This window comes from Phacochoerus africanus, chromosome 12 (assembly GCF_016906955.1).
Source record: "Phacochoerus africanus isolate WHEZ1 chromosome 12, ROS_Pafr_v1, whole genome shotgun sequence".
Classification (NCBI taxonomy): Eukaryota; Metazoa; Chordata; class Mammalia; order Artiodactyla; family Suidae; genus Phacochoerus; species Phacochoerus africanus.
Genome location: NC_062555.1, coordinates 33,325,358 through 33,344,310, shown reverse-complemented (window position 1 = coordinate 33,344,310; position 18,953 = coordinate 33,325,358). Strand labels below are relative to the sequence as shown.

Here is an 18,953-nt window from a genome sequence, read left to right as displayed (position 1 = left end):
TTCTAACACTCAAGGTGCCTACAAGTATTTTAAAAGCTTATATAAATCAAATATCTCATCAAATGGGCAAAACCTATTTTAAAAAGGTATATTTGTCATTTAAGACATATTTAAGTCAACTAAAATGTCATTTTTTTTAATATGTGAAAGAATCTATTTAGTTAACATTTGAAAAATTAATCGCCTTTGCAAAGAGTTAAGATAGGATGGAGGAGGTGGGAATCCATGGTTTTTTAAACATTAAAAGAATCAGATATGGAGTTCCTGCTGTAGCACAAGGGGATCGGTGGCTTCTTGGGAGCCCTGGGATGCAGGTCCCGGCTGTGCCCAGGGGGTTAAGGATGTAGCTTAACTGCAGCTGTGACTTAGGTCACAACGATGGCTCAGATCTGATCCCTGGCCTGGAAACTCTATATGCCAAGTGGTGGCCAAAAAAGAATTAAAAAAAAAAAAAAAAGAGTGAGGTAGCCTGGAAAGAAGGAAGTGACGTGGGGGTGTGCAGAAGAGGTGAAGAATGCATTTTCAACTATTGTGCCTTTTTATTGTATAACCTTGATTAGGGACTGTTCTTATTGATTGCAGTTGGAGAGCTCCCTTGCGGGAATTTCTTCTAGGAAACATCAGCAGGAAATTTCAGAAAAACCTTTCTTTGAGAGGATTCCTCAGAAATACAAAATATGGCTACTTCTATATATAAAGTAAATAAACACCAAGGACTTCCTGTATAACACAGGGAACTGTACTCAATATTTTGTAATAACAGATATGGGCAAAGGGTCTGAAAAAAATGGATATATGGATATGTATAATTGAATCACTTTGCTGTACACCCGAAAGTGGACACAACATTGTAAATCAACTTCAGTTTAAAAAAATGTGCCTACTTTGATTTTTTACTTTTATTTTTTACTTTTTAGGGCTGCACCCAAGGCATATGGAAGTTCCCAGGCTAGGGGTCCAATCGGAGCTGCAGCTGCCGGCCTGCACCACAGCCACAGCCACTCAAGATCTGAGCTGCTTCTGCAACCTACACTGCAGTTCACCCCGACACCAGAACCTTAACCCACTGATCGAGGCCAGGAATCGAACCTGTGTCCTCAAGGATCCTAGTCGCGTTTGTTATCTCTGAGCCACGATAGGAACTCCAAAATGTGCCTGCTTGTAAATCTTTGTTCCTTGGGTCTCTCTTATTCACCATTATCCTTAATTAAATGAATGAGTGAGCATTTAACTATTAGAAGTAATCCTGGATTCCTAAGAAGTTATAAACCCAGTGCTTACTGTTCTTAAGCAGTATTTCCTCAGAAATTTCCATCATGTTGACATTTCTTTTTTTTTTTTTTGTCTTTTGTCTTTTTGTTGTTGTTGTTGCTATTTCTTGGGCCGCTCCCGCGGCATATGGAGGTTCCCAGGCTAGGGGTTGAATCGGAGCTGTAGCCCCCGGCCTACACCAGAGCCACAGCAACGCGGGATCCGAGCCGCGTCTGCAACCTACACCACAGCTCACGGCAACGCCGGATCCTTAACCCACTGAGCAAGGCCAGGGACCGAACCCGCAACCTCATGGTTCCTAGTCGGATTCGTTAACCCCTGCGCCACGACGGGAACTCCCATGTTGACATTTCTTAAAAGTAAGAAAATAGCAGAGATACTTAAGCAGCAAATTAAATTATGCCCGTTATGGGAGTTCCCTTTGTGGCTCAGTGGTAATGAGGATTTGAAGTCGATCCCTGGTCTCGATCAGTGGCTTAAGGATCCGGCTGTGATCCTTAACTGTTAGGGATCTGTGAGCTGTGGTACAGGTCGCAGACATGGCTCAGATCTGGTGTTGCTGTGTCTGTGGCATAAGTCTGCAGCTGTAGCTCTGATTCAATCCCTAGCCTGGGAAATTCCATATGCCATTGGTGTGGCCCTAAAGAGAAAAAAAAAAAAAACCATTATTTTTATATGGTTTTTTGGAAAAGAGTATATTTGGACATAATAAGTCTATATAAGCAAAAAACATCTTTTTTTTTTTTTTTTTAGGGCCACACCGGCAGCATATGGAGGTTTCCAGGCTAGGGAGCAAATCGGTGCTGCAGCTGCCAACCTACAACACAGCCACAGCAATTCAAGATCCAGGCCGCATATGCAACCTATAGCACAGCTCATGGCAACACCAGATCCTTAACCAACTAAGCAAGGCCAGGGATCAAATCCATGTCCTCGTGGATACTAGTCCCGATGAGCCACAATGAGAACTCCCCAAGTTTATAGGTGTGTAAATTTATGAGAATGCAGCATTGAAAGGGTCAAAGATTATTGCTTTATTTCCAAATCTTCAAACTGACAGAACCCTCTGGAAAAATCTATGACAAGTTTGTCTTTTTTAAAAAGCAATGTTTCTATAAATCCTACCAAACTGCAATGAATAAGGCTGTAAATCACTTCACTGGCTTGAGTAATGGGACATGTATTTCATGAAACCATGCCAGGAAACCTGGAGGCTTTCATTTATATTGAATCTTCTCTCATATTTAATACCTGTGCACCCAAAAAAAGATGAATTTTGATACTGATTCAAAATATTTTTACCATAATTTTTTCTGAAAGGAAAATAAGTAGAAATCAATGATAGTAATTCTCATGGTTTTAAAGAGGTTCATTAGTCACCAACAGAGAAAAAAAAAGCTAGAAGCAATAAAAATAGATAGAACTACCTTCCACTAAATCAATGTGGTTATAAGATCAGGGTTTTTTGTCTGCTTTGCTTTTTTTTTTTTTTTAGGGCTGCACCCTCGGCATATGGAAATTCCCAGGCTAGGGATCGAATCCAAGCTGCAGCTGCTGGCCTATGCCACAGCCACAACATTGTGACATCCAACACCACAGCTCATGGCAACACCGGATCCTTAACCCACTGAGCAAGGCCAGGGATCGAACCTGCAACTTCATGGTTCCTAATCAGATTTGTTTCCGCTGCGCTGCAATGGGAACTCCCATAAGTTCAGGTTTTATCTGTAATTCTGATTGTGCATCCAGTTCTAATGGATGAATAATGTCAAGTGCTTCCTTCAGAAGGAATTATCTTTCAGTCTTGCTTTAAGTTTGTTTGACAAGCAGGAACTCTAGAGTTCCCGTCATGACGCAGTGGAAACAAATCCGACTAGGAAGCATGAGGTTTCGGGTTCCATCGCAGGCCTTGTTCAGTGGGTTAAGGATCCAGCATTGCCGTGAACTGTGGTGTAGATAGCAGACTCGGCTCGGATCCTGCATTGCTGTGGCTATGGTGTAGGCCGGTGGCTACAGCTCCCATTAGACCCCTAGCCTGGGAACCTCTACATGCCATGGGTGCGGCCCTAAAAAAAAAGACAAAAGAAAAAAAACCCCAAAAAACAGAAACTCTTTTGAATGTTCCCTTCTTCTCCTTCCCAGTTATATCCAAATGTTCTCGTCATCAACATCTCTAGGGAAATGTTGTCAGATCTGGTGGTTAACTGCATTCAAAAGCCAAGAGCAGGAACTCTGTGGCAAGAGAAGGGTACATACTATGTAAACACTGCCTTTTCATTGACTAGTAAAATGCATGATGGGTACACTGCTTAGAGACACCCATATGTACCTGTAGCTAGGAACCTGGCTGACATTCTTGGCCATGAGTTTCATAAGTGCCGTTCCATGTTACCAACCCTTTTTTTTTTTTTTTTGTCTTTTTGCTATTTCTTTGGGCCGCTCCCGCAGCATATGGAGGTTCCCAGGCTAGGGGTCTAATCGGAGCTGCAGCCACCGGCCTACGCCAGAGCCACAGCAACGCGGGATCCGAGCCGTGTCTGCAGCCTACACCACAGCTCATGGCAACGCCGGATCCTTAACCCACTGAGCAAGGGCAGGGACCAAACCCGCAACCTCATGGTTCCTAGTCGGATTCGTTAACCACTGCGCCATGACGGGAACTCCTGTTTTGTTTTAGGTAGTGTCAGAACCTAAAAGAGATTGGGCCAGGCATAAAAGAAATCAGGCTAAGGGCCAAGGTAAACCTGTATCCCCAGATGTTTACTGTCGCCTGTAGCCTTTCAGACCCAGATCAGTGATTTGTATGTGTGTACGGTGTGTATTTACAACCCAGCTTTTGTTTGTTTGTTTTTATACAAAGGATTCACTGAGTGGTTAAGGATGCATGCAATAATTGAACATTGTGGGAAAAAAATGAATCAGAGGAAACGTAGAAGTAGACAAGTAGGCAAAATCCATGCCATGGGGTCTGAAACTTGCAGTCCCGAACTCCAGTTCAGAAGGCCAGGCAGGTAACCTCAAGCCCTAATCTTTAAACCCTTGTACTACAAAAAGGCTGTGAGTCTGGGGCAAGGGTGGCAGAAGGGGTCAGAGAGATGCTTCACATAGCTCACAGTTCAGAAGGAGGTGTGTAATGTGCACTTGTGATTTTGTTTGTGGATTTTCAGTTCTGTTCTAGAAATCAAGAAAATAAATGGGATGGCTGAAACTCACAAGATGTGTTAAGCACAGATAAGGAAGTGAGTAACCTATTGGACCCAGAGGACAAGAAGTATTCATGATGTACTATACATGTAGGAGGCACTGGAGACCCTCAATATTCAAGAGGTATTTGTGTGTGTGTGTGTGTGTGTGTGTGTGTGTGTGTGTGTGTGTGTGTGTGTGTCTTTTTAGGGCCTCACCCCAGGCATATGGAGGTTCTCAGGCTAGGGGTCCAATTGGAGCTGTAGCCCGCCGGCCTATGCCACAGCCGCACCAATGGGGAATCCGAGCCGTGTCTTCGAACTACACCACAGCTCACAGCAATGCTGAATCCTTAACCCACTGAGCAAGGCCATGGACCGAACCTGCGTCCTCATGGATACTAGTCAGGTTGGTTAACCACTAAGCTGTGACGGGAACTCTTACTCTGCTAATTCTTAATCTTCTTTCATCTGTTTTAGCAGGATGTCAGCTCCTCTAGGAAACTTCCCTGGAAACACAGGCTCACCCCTCCTGTCACCTTCCATCCCTGGTCTTTATTTGAATTAACTGCCCTCCCCTTTGTGTTTCCGCAGCAATCTGCCTGAGGTGGCGGAAGAAAGAGATAACACGCTGAAATTCGGATGATTCCAGGAGGTGTGTTAAAGGCGCAGGGGAGCCATCGGGGATGAAGCAGGACCCTCAGGTTAGTCACGTGGAGCTGCCACCACCTCTAGGTCCGAATGAGGTAGGAGGTAGATGGGCCCTGGGCTGAGAACAGCTGGAACTTGTTAGGCTGAGTAAAACGGGGCTTGCTTCTCTGTGACACCTCAAGGAGAAAGTCGATGGCAGGAGCTCTGCTGGCGTAAAAGGATAAGATGACCCCACCAATCACTCCTGGGGTCAAGGAGACGTCCCCAACTGCACATGTGCAGAAGGAGTCCTGGTGATCAAAAAGGGATGGGGGTTATGGCATCCTGATAACCATCCTACAATCCTTTGCTCTGGAATCCATAATACATCCTGATAACCATCCTATAACCCTTCGCTCTGGAATCCATCTTGGCCAAAAAATGTGCACCCTTGGAGTTCCCGTGGTGGCTCAGTGGTGAACGAATCCAACTAGGAACCATGAGGTTGCGGGTTCGATCCCTGCCCTTGCTCAGTGGGTTAAGGATCTGGTGTTGCCGTGAGCTGTGGTGTAGGTCACAGATGTGGCTCGGATCCCGAGTTGCTGTGGCTCTGGTGTAGGCCGGCGGCTGCAGCTCCGATTCCACTCCTAGCCTGGGAACCTCCATATGCTGTGGGAACGGCCCCAGAAATGGCAAAAAGACCAAAAAAAAAAAAGTGCACCCCTATCAAGGAGGGCGCAAGGGTCCAGCCAGATGTGAGAAATAAAACAAGGTAACTGGTCAAAGGAACAAAGACTTGGAAGAACTGTCCCATATAAGTGATTTAAACCACCTCTTTGGTGCGCTCCTTATTCAGGGGGACGCCCACACCCACGCTCCCCCTTTGGGTGTGTATTACTGTCTTGCTTCTGTCTTAAACCAACTACTTCTCTGTGTGCTCTCCCACGTGTTGTACTGTGTCCATAATAATAAACCTTGTAGGTGTTCCCATCCTGGCTCAGTGGAAACGAATCTGACTAGCATCCACAAGGACCCAGGTTCAATCCCTGACTTTCCTCAGTGGGTTAAGGATCTGAAGGTGCCGTGAGCTGTGGCGTAGATCTGGCGTTGCTGTGGCTGTGTCTGTGGCCGGCAGCTGAGCTCCAATTGGACCCCTAGCCTGGGAACCTCCATATGCCGAGAGTGCACCCCTAAAAAGACAAAAACTGAAAGATAATAAAAAAAGCAACTTTTGGACATGCTTTTACAGTCTTGGCCTCCTTGAAACATTCTTGCTTTGAACAGGGGCAAGAATCAGGGCAATTCTGCTTTTAGTCTCTAAATGTCTAGTGGCTAGAATTCCAGGTTTTTGCCCAGGCTGCCCAAGTTCAATTCCTGAACAGAGAATTCAGATCTCCCTTCAAGTTATCACTCACTGCTATCCCTCCAAAGTCCTAGACAGACTAGGAGAGAGAGCAGGTACCAACCCCAGGCCAAGAAAGTCACACAGAAGAGTTCACCTGGTGAGAAGCAGTGTGACCTTTGTTTGATAGTGACCAAGCAAACTTGTAGTGAGAAAAGTAGGACAAAAACTACCCTGGCTTCATTCTCCTTCCTTCTCCTTGACCTCAGGCCAGGTTGCCCACTGGCCAAACTGACCTGCAGCCAGAGGACAAGGGAGTGAGTTAAATAATCTTAGAGCTCAGTAGTTCCCTTCATGGCTCAGTGGTTAACGAACCCAACTAGGATCCATGAGGATGTGGGTTCAATCCTGGCCTCACACAGTGGGTAAAGGATTCTGTGTTGCTGTGAGCTGTGGTGTAAATCAAAGGTGTGGCTTGGATCTGGCGTTGCTGTGGCTGTGGTGTAGGCTGGTGGCTACAGCTCCGATTGGACCCTTAGCATGGGAACTTCCATATGCCGTGGGTTTGGCCCTAAAAAGCAAAATAATAATAATAATAATAATCTTACAGCTCAGTCTGTTGACCTGTAAGGGTGGAGAAAGGTAGATAATACATCTAGAGAAATAAATGGATTATATCTAGCACCACCACATTCTAATGGAATTGTCTCTTTGCTCTTAAGTCGCCCTCACTGGACTAAGTTGCTTCAGGATAGAAAATGTTTTACTTATCTTTGCATCCTTAGTATCTATACTAGACAATAAATATGTATCAGAGAATAAATGCTTATTGATTGATTCAGAGAATATGGTAAATTGGACACTACTTGGAGGATTGTACTTTCTAACCTTGCCACATGCTTCCTGGAAGCCAGGGGCAAATGGAGAAGAGAGTGAGCTCTATAATTTTCATTGTCTAATTTAATCGGTAGTGATACATTCTCTTAGCACTCAGTGCTAAGAGGAATTTAAGTCAGTTATGTGACTGTCTACTTAAGAGGCATGCAACTGTATAATGGGCACTCTCTTCAATAGGGAAACCACAGGTACAGAAACATTCTTCATGAGGCCATTTAAAAATCATTAGCCCTTGGGAGTTCCTTGGTGGTTCAGTGGGTTAAGGACCTGGCATTGTTACTGCTAGGGCTCAGATTGCTGCTGCAGTGCAGGTTTGGTCCGTGGCCGGGAACTTCTGCATGCCATGGACATAGGCAAAAACAAGCAAATAAACCAAACCAAACCAACAAATGAAAAACAAATGTCTTTAAAAGTATATATCTATTAGCCCTTGATAAAAGCCAAAGGCAAGTTATTAAAAAATAACCCATAGAGTTCCTGTTGTGGCTCTGCAGTAACTAGTAGCCATGAGGTTTGATCCCTGCCCTTGCTCAGTGGGTTAAGAATCCGGTGTTGCCGTGAGTTGTGGTATAGGTCATGAGCTATGGTATAGGTCACAGACACAGCTTGGATCCTGTGTTGCTGTGGCTGTGACATGGGCCAGCAGCTGCAGCTCCGATTAATCTCTAGCCTGGGGACTTACACATGCCACGGATACAGCCCTAAAAAGACAAAACAAAAACAAAAACAAAACAAAACAAAAAACAACAAAAACCCGAAGGTAAACTGAGCTAGTGTGTTTCACTTTGATTTATCTTAGAACATCTTGCCCAAGAAATGGTTAAGCCTTAGACTTCAAACTTGACCCCCCGAAATAAATCTCCAATACAGTCCTCTATGGATTCTCTCTTCTCTCTTCAGAGAATGAAAAATATCAATGGAGAAACTCAATGCACCAAGGGAACCATGGGTCTATGAGAAGGCAGAAGCCTGGGTCCCTGAATGACTGTGTGGAGTAGAGCTCTTTTTCTGGTCCCTGCAAACATCTGTGCTGAGAGCAAGAAATAAACCATGAATGTGTCAAACTTCCGAGATCTGTGGCATTTTATAGCAACAGTTATTTTACCCTGATTAATGCAGATTTAAAATAATGTCCTAAATTCTCTACTTGAATCTGTTTTAAATGTTATTACCACGATTATCATAAGCCATAGTCCATAACATCATCAAGTTCTTTTCATGGAAGTCCCTTACAGCTTGAATCTCATAATTTCAGGATTAATAGTTTAGTTATCCTCCATGGAAGAGATGTCTTTCAAAGTTCTTCTTGCTTGGAACATGATAGAAAATGTAATATCAACATTCTGGTGTCTCTTACAATGTACAAGGTTCTGTTTCATGCATTATCTCTACTGAATCTCTCAGCAACTCTGAGGCATACACCGGGTCTATTATTTTCCTCATTTGGCAGGTGGTGGAACTGAGACGAAGAAGGTGTAGTACAAAGTGGAAAAAACCAACTGATTTACAGAGTTGTTTGAAGATTAAGCAAGAGATAATTTCATCTGCCTGGCATGTGGTACACATTGAGTTAGGTTTTCTTATGAGTTATCTATTGCCTCTAATAAACCACCCCAAGATAGTGACTTAAAACAGTAACAATCATTTATGCTACTCACAGAACTTGGGCTGTGAAGACACGAATAGCTGGGGGGTGGAGGTGGGGCTGGAACAGCTGGCTTCCTTGGGCTTCTCTCTGTGGTCTCTCCACATGGCAGCCCCAGGGTAACCATGGCAGCTGAAGGCTTCCAGAGTGAGTGGAGAGAGCGAGAGAGCAAGAGAGTGAGCAAGAGAGAGTTTTAAGCAGGCAGAAGCTCTAACACCTTATGACCAAACCTTAGAAGGATGTTACACTGCATCACTTGTACAGTTTCTTAGAATCAAGCCACTCATGCCAACTTGTATTCATGGGGAGAATTAGACTCTGCATCTTCATTGAATGTCTGGGCACATTTCCCTCTCTAAAATGCTTGCCTAAATTAGGGCAGACGTGAAACTCAGAGGAAAGGGACCCAGCCAGGGTCATTCACAGCTAGGATTGAATGGTTCCACCCATACTGGATCCAATTTTGTGACTCCCAAGCCCTGCCTGCACTTTTTTGCTACTGCAGAAGCTCTCCTGTGATCAGCATGTAGAAAAGACATGCTAGGGAGTTCCCGTCATAGCTCAGTGGTTAACGAATCAACTAGGAACCATGAGGTTGTAGGTTCAATCCCTGGCCTTGTTCAGTGGGTTAAGGATCTCGCGTTGCTGTGGCTCTGGTGTAGGCCAGCAGCTACAGATCCAATTAGACCCCTGGCCTGAGAACCTCCATATGCTGCGGGAGCAGCCCAAGAAATGGCAAAAAGACCAAAAAAAAAAAAAAAAAGGACATGCTAGTCCCCAAGGAGCCAGTCCTTCTCATTGTCTTGGAAAACACACATTTATTTCACAGGAAAAATATTACCCTTAAAGCAGTCATCCATCAGCATTTTCGAATTTTCCAAGAATCTGTTTTTTAATCCCCCTCCAACAGATGTATTCAGTTGCATTTCCCCCAGATGAATCATTTTTTTGTTATTATTTTTGACTGCATTTCTCACCTCTTCAGATCCTTTTGTATCAACTCTCAAACGAACCACTTATCAATTTCCCAATTTGGAATCTTGATTCCATCATCATGAATGCGTGCCCTTCCTTTGGGCCATTGAATGAACTGTTCTTTAAAGAGGAAGGTCTGACATAAAGCATAAGAGCTGATGGGCATTCCCCACCCCCTTCAAAAATTTTTGTTGAACTAAAGAGAGTGTAAACCATCTCATTTTAGAAAATCTGGAAATTTGAACCATGACATGGCTCTGAAATCTCAGAGGGTTTACAAAGTTTTAGTAATTCTCAGTTCCCTGAAGGAGCTTTTCAGTTTTAGTGATTCCCCAGCAGTTCCTATGGGAAACATCCTTTCTGTTCCCCCTACTCCAGGGCTTGGTGGAGGCACGGGGTAAGAAGTAGAGTGTATGGAAAGGGGAAAAAAAAAAAAAAAAAGATAAGAAGGAGTTCCTGTTGTGGCTCCGCAGTTAGCGAACTGGACTAGCATCCATGAGGACGTGAGTTCAATCCCTGGCCTCGCTCAGTAGGTTAAGGATCTGGCGTTGCCCTGAGCTGTGGTGTAGGTGGAAGGCATGGCTTGGATCTTGCATTGCTGTGGCTCTGGTGGCTATGGTTCTGATTGGACCCCTAGCCTGGGAACCTCCATATGCCATGGGTTCGGCCCTAAATAGACAAAAAAAAAAAAAAAAGAAGAAGCAGAGAGTATGGATAAGGGTCTCCAGTAGACATGGGGTCTCTGTGTAGAGCAGCACAGCCCACTGAAATAGAACTGCAAACCACACAGGTACTCATATTTTCTAGTATCTGTATTTTAAAAAGGAAAAGGTGAAATTAATTTTGATAATAGCTTTTGTTTAACCCAACACATCCCAAATATTATCATTTGAACATGCATTTAATATAAAAAATATTCAAGTCTTGGAATCCCATGTGTATTTCACCCTTCTTGGACTCTTCATTTGGGACTAACCACATGTCATCTGTACTCAATACCATATTGGACAGCACGCATAGACCTTTCGTTTCTGCTGCTTCCTTCGGCCTCTGAGACCTAAAACCTTTCTTCTCTGGTTTCATACCTTCTTTTTTATTTTTATTTTTTTCATTTTTTGGCCACCCTGTACATCTGAAGTTCCCAGGCCAGGAGTCAGATCCGAGCCGTAGACGTGGCCTTAACTGCAGCCGCTGCAACACTGGATCCTTAACCCGCTGTACTGGCCTATGGGGGAATCGAACCTGCGTTCTTCCCAAGATGCTGCTGATCCAGTTGTGCCAAGGCAGGAACTCCTCATACCTTCTTATAGTTCAAATCCCAGCTCAAAAGGCCTGTCCTGGAGGGGAACGCCACCTAATGTGGCCCACTCCCGCCCTGTCATTCTCTATCTCATTATCCTTCAATTTTGTCTCCATAGAATGGATCTAAAGTGATCTCGTTTATTTGCTTACATATTTATTGTCTAGCTTCGCCACCATAATGCAAGTGTCACGAGGGCAGGGATTTTTTTAAACCTATTATGCTCCCTGTGATTTCCCGGTGCCCAGCACAGTGTCTGGCCCACCCTAGGCGCTCAGGACACATTTGCAGGACATTTCCCTGGAATCCCGCCAAAGGAGGCAGGTCTCGGCGTGTCACAGGTGGGGCGCCCACGGTGCGCGCGGCCGCGATGGCTGCGCTCCCCACGCGGGTGCGGGGTGAGTGGGTGTGTGCGGGGGTGTGCGCGGTAGAGCGCGCCAGCGAGCCCCGAGCGGGGAGGAGCAGCCAGCGCAGCACAGCACCCGCAGCAACGGCCGGGCCGGGCAGCTCGGAGGTGGGTGGGCCGTGTCGCCAGCCCGCCCGCGGGGTCCCCCATTGGCCGCCTGCCGGCCGCCCTCCGCCCGGAAGGCGGCGAGGAGCCGAGGGCTGCTCTGCAGCTGGAGTGGGAGAGCTCAGCCGAGCCGACGCCGGGCGGACGCGCGCGGGATCAGCGTCCTCACTTGCTGCCTCCCTGCGCTCCCGCCGCCGCCCCGCTCGCTCCCGGCGCTGGCGCCTACCGTTGGCCTCGGACAGCGCTCCGGAGGGACCCGGGCAGCTCCCGGGCGCCCGGGTGAGTGGCCGCGCGCGGCTCTCCGGCTCCTCCCGGGCCCCGCCGCCTGCTTTTGCTTTCGCGGCCGCGGCGCGGCGGGGTTTGCCCCGGCAGCCGCCTGGACCACCGGGAAGGCCGAGGCGGGGTAAACTTGACTGCGGGGAGAAGTGGGATCACAGTCGGGAGGGGCCCCCGGCCTCGTGGGTCGGGTGGAAACAGGTGGCGCGGGCCGGGCGCTTTGTGTCGAGGCGCAGGGACCGGGAGCGGGCGGCCGCGCCTCCCTCGGCCGCTCCCTTCCCTCCCTTGCTCCCCCGGGCGGCCGCAAGCCGGGTCGGCCGGGTAACGGAGCTGGAGTCGCCAGGAATGTGCCTCTGGGGACTGCGTGGCTCGAGGGAGGAGAGAAGGTGGCCGGGGAGGTGCGGGAGCCGAGAGGTGGCGCGGGGGCTGCACCGCCGCTGCAGGCAGGAGAGGGATGCTTCCAGCGAGCAGTGTTCCGCCCGGGCGAGGGCTTCATTCTTCCGCGGCGCCCCTGGAGGTGGGGAGCTGGGTGGGCGTGTGTGTGCAGAGAAAGAGGAGGTGGGGAGGCCAGCCACTTCCGGAGCCGATTTTGATCCTAGCCCAGCGCCTTGCTTTCGGGGAAGCGGACCTTGGGGTGCGGTTGTGCTCGGCCCCACGCGTGCGCGGGCGATGCGGGGCTGGGGGCGTCCCTGGCTTGGGTTTAACAAAGAGTGCTCCTCTCCACCCGGAGGGGAGGGGCAGCTCCGGAAAGGTGGTCTTCAGCGAGTGGGTCTTAGCCCTGGGGAGAGGTACTTCCTTTGGGAGTTGTCATTTTGTTATTCTTATTACCTTTTTTTTTTTTTTTTTTTTTTTTAAAGGACGGGACTCTCATGCATGAGGGGCCCACGGAGGCGCAGGAGCAGGAGCGGTGGTGATGGTTTGGGAAGCGGAGCTGAAGTGCGCTGGGCTTTGGTGAGGCGTGACAGTTTATCATGACGGTGTTCAGGCAGGAAAACGTGGACGATTACTACGACACCGGCGAGGAACTTGGCAGGTACTGGGGGTGCCGGAAGCGGACGCTTCTGGGTTGTGGGAATGCATGTTATTGCAGGCAGTGGGCGGTAAACAAATGCAGTTTGAAGTCAGGCGTCTCCCTTGCCCTTCCAGGAGACGCGCAAATTATAGAGAAAAGAGTTACTAACCCAGTGAGGACCAGGGACCAGAAATAAACGACCTAATCCTGGGGGCTGGGGGGTGGAGGGGTGATTTCAGTGTTAGATTATGACACAGGGTGTATGGATCAAGACTCCTGGACAAGAGATTTAATTGTCTGCAGTAACTCTTGTCAGCCGTGGTCCTTCTGCCAGAATAAGGCAGAAGCTGAGATATAATTGCAGCTGGAGTTCGCTCTTATGTGTGATTTAGACGAAGTACAAACTGATTAATAGGCTTATTTTTAAAAGCTTAAGACTTGCCCTTTTTCTGAGTTTTCAAGAGTGGTATGCACAAGTATAGGTAGGTCACACATGGAGACTTGTCAGATGTTGAATTGGATTTTGAAACTTCCTTGAACCATGAATTTAATTACGTGGTTGGTATCAGTGGTTGCTCTGGTTTCATTCGCAACGTTAAATTTTTAACAAATCCCTGATTGAGAGTCTAATATGGCTATCTGGATTCAGAGCATACTTCCAGTGCTGCGGGAGGGAGCTGTGATTCTGAATGTGAAGCCTTTCAGTTCCAGGTGAACAAAGAAGGATTTCATTGGGGGCCTCCAAGGGCTGGATGGGTTTCCCTTTCACCAGGGATTTGACAGGGTAGGTAGTGCCCTGGTCTAACTTTAGCAGAAAAGCCAGATTCCACACCCAAATTTAAATTCAACATCGGGAATTTGACTGCAGCGTATTTATGTTGTGAGTCAAGTAGATAAAAGGATCTTTAAGCAAACAAAAAAGTATGTGTTTATTTCCATGTGTATCAAAATACATCTTTTTTCATAGACCCCTGATGTCCTGATTCAGTGCTTCCTTTTTTCCCCATGAAAAGGAAATTCAAAAACACCCACACCCTAGATTACCTAACAAGAATTGTGAAAGTTGATTTTCACTAAAATGATTTTTCAAGTGATAGTTCAGAAAGGAAGTGACTTTTTTAAAGTTGCTGTATCAGAATATTTCTGTCCGCGTTTAGTATGGACTTGAAGTCATTGGGGGCTCGTGCCTAAGAGGAGCTAACTGTATGTTGGGGATTTACTGAGTGACTAAATGAAGGGAGCTCTCAAAAGTCATATTTTGGTTGTACAACTATAAATATAATAAAATTCATTGAATTATTTTTAAAAAGTCATGTTTCCTGGATATGTTTAAAGTTAAGGTTTAAGGGCATGTGGTTGAAATACTTCGTTTACCTAGAATGAAGTCACTTTATTCCTGCGTGGTTTTTTTTTTTAAGCAAGATCCATGGTACATGGCGTTTTCCTTTGGTAGCAAGGGAAAAAGGTGAAAAAAATATATTTTAATTCTGTTTGTGTAGTGTGGCCTGATTATATAAATTCTCTTCTAAAGAAGGATGATTCAAAGTAGGTGAGATGATTGCTTTATAGATTAAATATGTTGACCTTATTTTCGTGAAAATCTTTTGGTAGAATTATGTGTTATGAGAAGAGAAAAAAAATGAGGCCTCCCTGTGGCTGGTGAGGGAGTTTGTGATCTTTATTTCGTGGGTGTGATGACAGGCCCTCTGCCTCTTCGATGACAAGTGGTTGGCTCATTTGTCACTAGTATTTTGCTTTGATTTTGGCTTGTTCTACGTTTCTGTGTATAGTTTTGCCCCGACTGTGCAAGACTAATTGACAGATTGTTTATTGAATACTTTATTGTAGGTGACCTGTGAGTTTGAAAGAAGTGCTCTGAAAAACTGGGAGTTGGAGATTTTTAAAAATAAAGAATGCATGCTGTCTGATCTTTTGTTTAGAAATGCAGTAATGGGTGTTTGTTTTTTTTTTTTGTTTCCCTCCTCAAGTCTTATGAATTTTATGTCTGCTGGGAATTACCTCCTTCCTGAAAACAAATCCTGACATGAAATGGACATAATAGGAAAGATGCTGCTCTGTGTGTCACTGAGACAACATGGGATGTGGAGGCAGGAGCTTAGTGGCAGAAAACAGAAATTGGCAGATATTTAACACAAAAGCGAGGTTGTTCTAAACAGTGAGTTCTGAACCATCCAACATCTGGGATGTAAGACTTTCCCTATCGGAGTTCCTGTTGTGGCTCAGTGGCAAAGGAATCTGACTAGTATCCATGAGGATGCAGGTTCCATCCTTGGCCTCGCTCAGTGGGTTAAGGATCTGGCCTTGCTGTGAGCTGTGGTGTAGGTCGCAGACGTGGCTTGGATCCGTGTTGCTCTGGCTGTGGTGTAGGCGGCAGACGTGGCTCGGATCCGTGTTGCTCTGGCTGTGGTGTAGGCGGCTACGGCTCCCATTGGACCCCTAGTCTGGGAATCTCCATATGCCGTGAATGCAGCCCTAAAAAGACCAAAACAAAAAAGAAGACTTTCCCTACCTATCTTTGGCGGCAATCTAAATAGCAGCTACTCGCTTACCTTGTAAATGTACTGAGTCAAAGTCCGTAGCTACAGGAGAGGAAGGTGGGTTTTTCAACAGGTAGGAAATAGCATTATGATTGCTACTGCTGTTACTTTACTTTTAGAAAAACAGAGAGTATGTATGTACGGGGGTGAGGGTGTGTGTGTGCCTGCCTGTCTGTCTATCTGTCTATGTATATTAGTGTGTGTCCTGCCCAGGACTACTGTCAAAAGCTTTCTGTCAATCCTAAAGAACTTAAAAAGTATTATGATTATTTGCAGTAGTGATAGAGCAGACAGGTATTCTGGTCCAAAATTGACTCTACAACTGGCTGGCTCTATAACCTGTAAGTGAAGAAGTCACCTACCTTCTCTGACCTGCTGGATCTTCTTCTATAAAATGAGAGGCCTGGTGCTTAGTTCATGGCTCTTGTGAATGTCCAGTCATCTAAGCCATGTAAAAGTATTTTATCAGCAGTCAAGAGTTAAACAAATATTGATATAATCGGTAGGACTGGCCAAGACATGTGAGTATTCCAGGCATGCTAATAACTTGGTTTGCAACTCAATATTCTTTTAAGTGTCTGTTTACCAATTTGGGGCAGGGAGGTCCTGCTGGCTAAGGGTCATGGGGAAGAACTGTGCTGACAGCCTTGGCCCTTCTGCTCTGATTCCAAATAATGCAGCTCTGGCCTTGAACTTGCACACCCTCCAAGTGGCAACAAGTCCCTGCAGTGAATGGTCCTGTCACCTATAGAAGATTGCTGGGTGACCTGTGTGTGAGTCCAGGAGGCCCTTTGGGTCTCACCTTCTGTTCTAGGAGGTGGACTGAAGAACTAATGCTGTCACATGTCATGGTTTTGGGGAGGAGTTCTTATACCTTTGGATTTCTCCCTGTGCTATTACACTGGGTCATTTTGATGTCCCAGGTGCCCTAGCATCTCTTATCATTTGGCACTTGGGGCCGTTGAAGACTGGCTCGTCCCGCCATTGGGCTCCAGTTACACCCTGGGCGGTGGTTGAGCCCAACCTGTGAGCTTTCTGGGCACTTTCTGAGCGCTGCTTTCCTCAAGGACTGGCCTGCCTTCCTCTTCTACTGTCTGACCTTATGTGATCTTAAGATCTGGCTCCCACCTCCTGAGTAACTCTTTCCACAATGATCTCTCCCTCTCAGAAACCAGACAAAGCTGGTTGCTGTCTGAAGCTCCACTGGTCATGGCCACAGACTGCCCCCTCCATGCTCCATCGTTGCTTTGTGTTATTAATATTCTCGTATTGCTCCGTTCAGCTGCCTTGAAAAGTTCCTTCAGGGTGTGTGCTGTATAATTCTGGGCAAAAGTTTGATCGATGCCTGAATAAGCTCCTGCAGGCCGGCAGGCAGGTACTAGACTGAGACCAGAATGGGGATTTGAGATGTAAATGATGCTGCTGTGGATGCTGACATTGATGGAGAGGCGGGGTGCGGTGTGGGACAACCTGGCACACTCATTTGGGAAGTGGGGAGACACCTGCGTTTGCAGGGTGTCATGAGAATTAGAGGCAGTGGCTGTAAACATCTGACACAGAGTCGCTGCCTCCGATATTATTTTTAATAACCTCTTTTCCCTGTTACAGCATTTGCCACAATGCAGACTCATTACTTACCTGATTATCTGCTTTCCCTACAGCTTGTCACAGGGTTGGGACCTTGGACTTGCTTGTCATTTTTTATCTCTTATGCCTAATTGGGTACGTGACACTAGGTGCTCCAGAAATGCTTGCTGCTTGAATGAATGGATTAATATTTGTAAAGCACATGAATACACAGATGTGCACATATATAATATATATATACGGAGTTCCCATCGTGGCGCAGTGGTTAACGAATCCGACTAGGAACCATGAGGTTGCGGGTTCGGTCCCTGCCCTTGCTCAGTGGATTAACGATCCGGCGTTGCCGTGAGCTGTGGTGTAGGTTGCAGACGCGGCTCGGATCCTGAGTTGCTGTGGCTCTGGCGTAGGCCAGCGGTACAGCTCCGATTCGACCCCTAGCCTGGGAACCTGCATATGCCGCAGGAGCAGCCCAAAGAAATAGCAAAAAGACGAAAAAAAAAAATATATATATATATATTTACATGTATATGGCCCTCAATAGGGATGACTGGCAGGGAAGAACTTAGGATATTAAAGGCTGCAGCTCATCCAAATAAAAGCTGTTTTTGCTCTTGCATTCTCTGGCTGACCAGTAATGTGCAGGGCAGCCAAAATTTCCAAGCACAAGATCAGTTTTGAACAAAACAAAGTGGAGCATTAAGTATTCTGCCTTTGTTTGGATGGTCCCTGGAAGCTAATAGTCCAAAGGGCAGACACTCTCCTTTTGGCAGAAAGTCCATAGGCATTTTAATTGACACAAGGAATTGGCATAAACACCGACAGTCTGAGAACATCTTTCAGTTGGTTTGCTGTGCACTGCAGGACTCAGTCCTAAAAATACTGGCAATTCCGTGGGGATGGGAGGAGAGAGTCCCCAGCTTGTTTTCTCCTTGGAGGTGGGACACACAGGCTCACGAGGTTGACCAGCGAGATCCTCCCAGGACTGGGCGGAATGTGAGTTTTCTCTTTGCATCTCTGTTTCCACGTGCCTTCAGATAGTTCCTCTGATAGGGAAGGCTGCAATGGTTTAAGAGAGAGAACGTTCAAATATATGTATTAGAGAGAACGATCTGGGATTTTAAAATTTTATGCATTTGAGGGAGGTCTAATAATAGTCTTCCAGAATGTGAAGGGGGAGGCATGGTGATGATAGTGAGTGGCAGTTGGGTTGAATGCTTGCTTGCTAGCCCTGGCTCTGGACCACCTGGGGATGTAGAAATTAGGTTCCCTGGGGCCAGGAACCTAGGGTTTGGAGGTGCTTATGGAGCAGGAAGCTGGAGAGCTTTGAATGGGACTTCTAATTAGGTGCATGACACTAGGTGCTCACTAAATGCTTGCCGCTTGAATGCATGGGCTTTTTAATCCATGCCTTTTCATTTTAGGCTTGGGTCTCACCCCGTTGCTTAGGAACCTAAAGATCCCCTAGCACTGGCACGCCCTGGCAAAGCCATGAAAAAACACAATAAGCTCACAGAGATGGCTGCTCAGATTAATTTCAGTAATTGCAATGTAGGTCTATATCGGAAGAGGTGACCTTGTCAAACATATTCTCGGAGCTCCCAGCAAAGCTGTAACCCATAGAAGGCAGAAACCATTTCTTTCAAGAGGGTGTGTGTGTGTGTGTGTGTGTGTGTGTGTGTGTGTGTGTCTGGGGTGTCTGTGGACACCTTCAGACATGGGGCCATAAGGGGTCAGCGACAAGGTCAAGATTACCTTGTCTGACCTCT

At 46.4% G+C, this 18,953-nt stretch overlaps 2 protein-coding genes across 7 annotated transcripts in view; one reads left to right on the top strand and one right to left on the bottom strand.

Annotated features, from left to right (window-relative positions):
* Positions 1-8,762: 8,762 nt before the first annotated feature.
* On the bottom strand, positions 8,763-12,526 carry LOC125112460 (vegetative cell wall protein gp1-like). Its single transcript, XM_047754635.1, has 3 exons — positions 11,981-12,526; positions 8,982-9,107; positions 8,763-8,822 (listed from the first exon to the last, which is right to left on the bottom strand). The coding sequence occupies exons 1-3, from the start codon at positions 12,524-12,526 to the stop codon at positions 8,763-8,765; spliced, it is 732 nt and encodes a 243-aa protein (XP_047610591.1).
* The window catches only part of DAPK1 (death associated protein kinase 1), a 219,309-nt gene continuing 212,095 nt past the window's right edge, over positions 11,740-18,953 (top strand). Inside the window, exons 1-2 of one of the 6 annotated variants that reach the window (XM_047755509.1) lie at positions 11,740-11,757; positions 12,888-13,063. In XM_047755509.1, the coding sequence (XP_047611465.1) occupies positions 13,002-13,063 (62 nt within the window). In that variant the 5' untranslated portion in view covers positions 11,740-11,757; positions 12,888-13,001. The other 5 variants (XM_047755504.1, XM_047755506.1, XM_047755507.1 and 2 more) reach the window with 5 other exon arrangements.

What these genes read in the sequence shown, in the direction of transcription:
- LOC125112460 (XM_047754635.1), bottom strand. Translation starts at nt 12,526, where the DNA reads ATGAAGCCCTCGCCCGGGCGGAACACTGCTCGCTGGAAGCATCCCTCT. An exon ending in AGCGCTGTCCGAGGCCAACG is followed by an intron (nt 9,108 to 11,980) that starts GTAGGCGCCAGC and finishes TCACTCTGGAAG; the next exon opens with CCTTCAGCTGCCATGGTTAC. An exon ending in GTCTTCACAGCCCAAGTTCT is followed by an intron (nt 8,823 to 8,981) that starts GTGAGTAGCATA and finishes TCTGTAAATCAG; the next exon opens with TTGGTTTTTTCCACTTTGTA.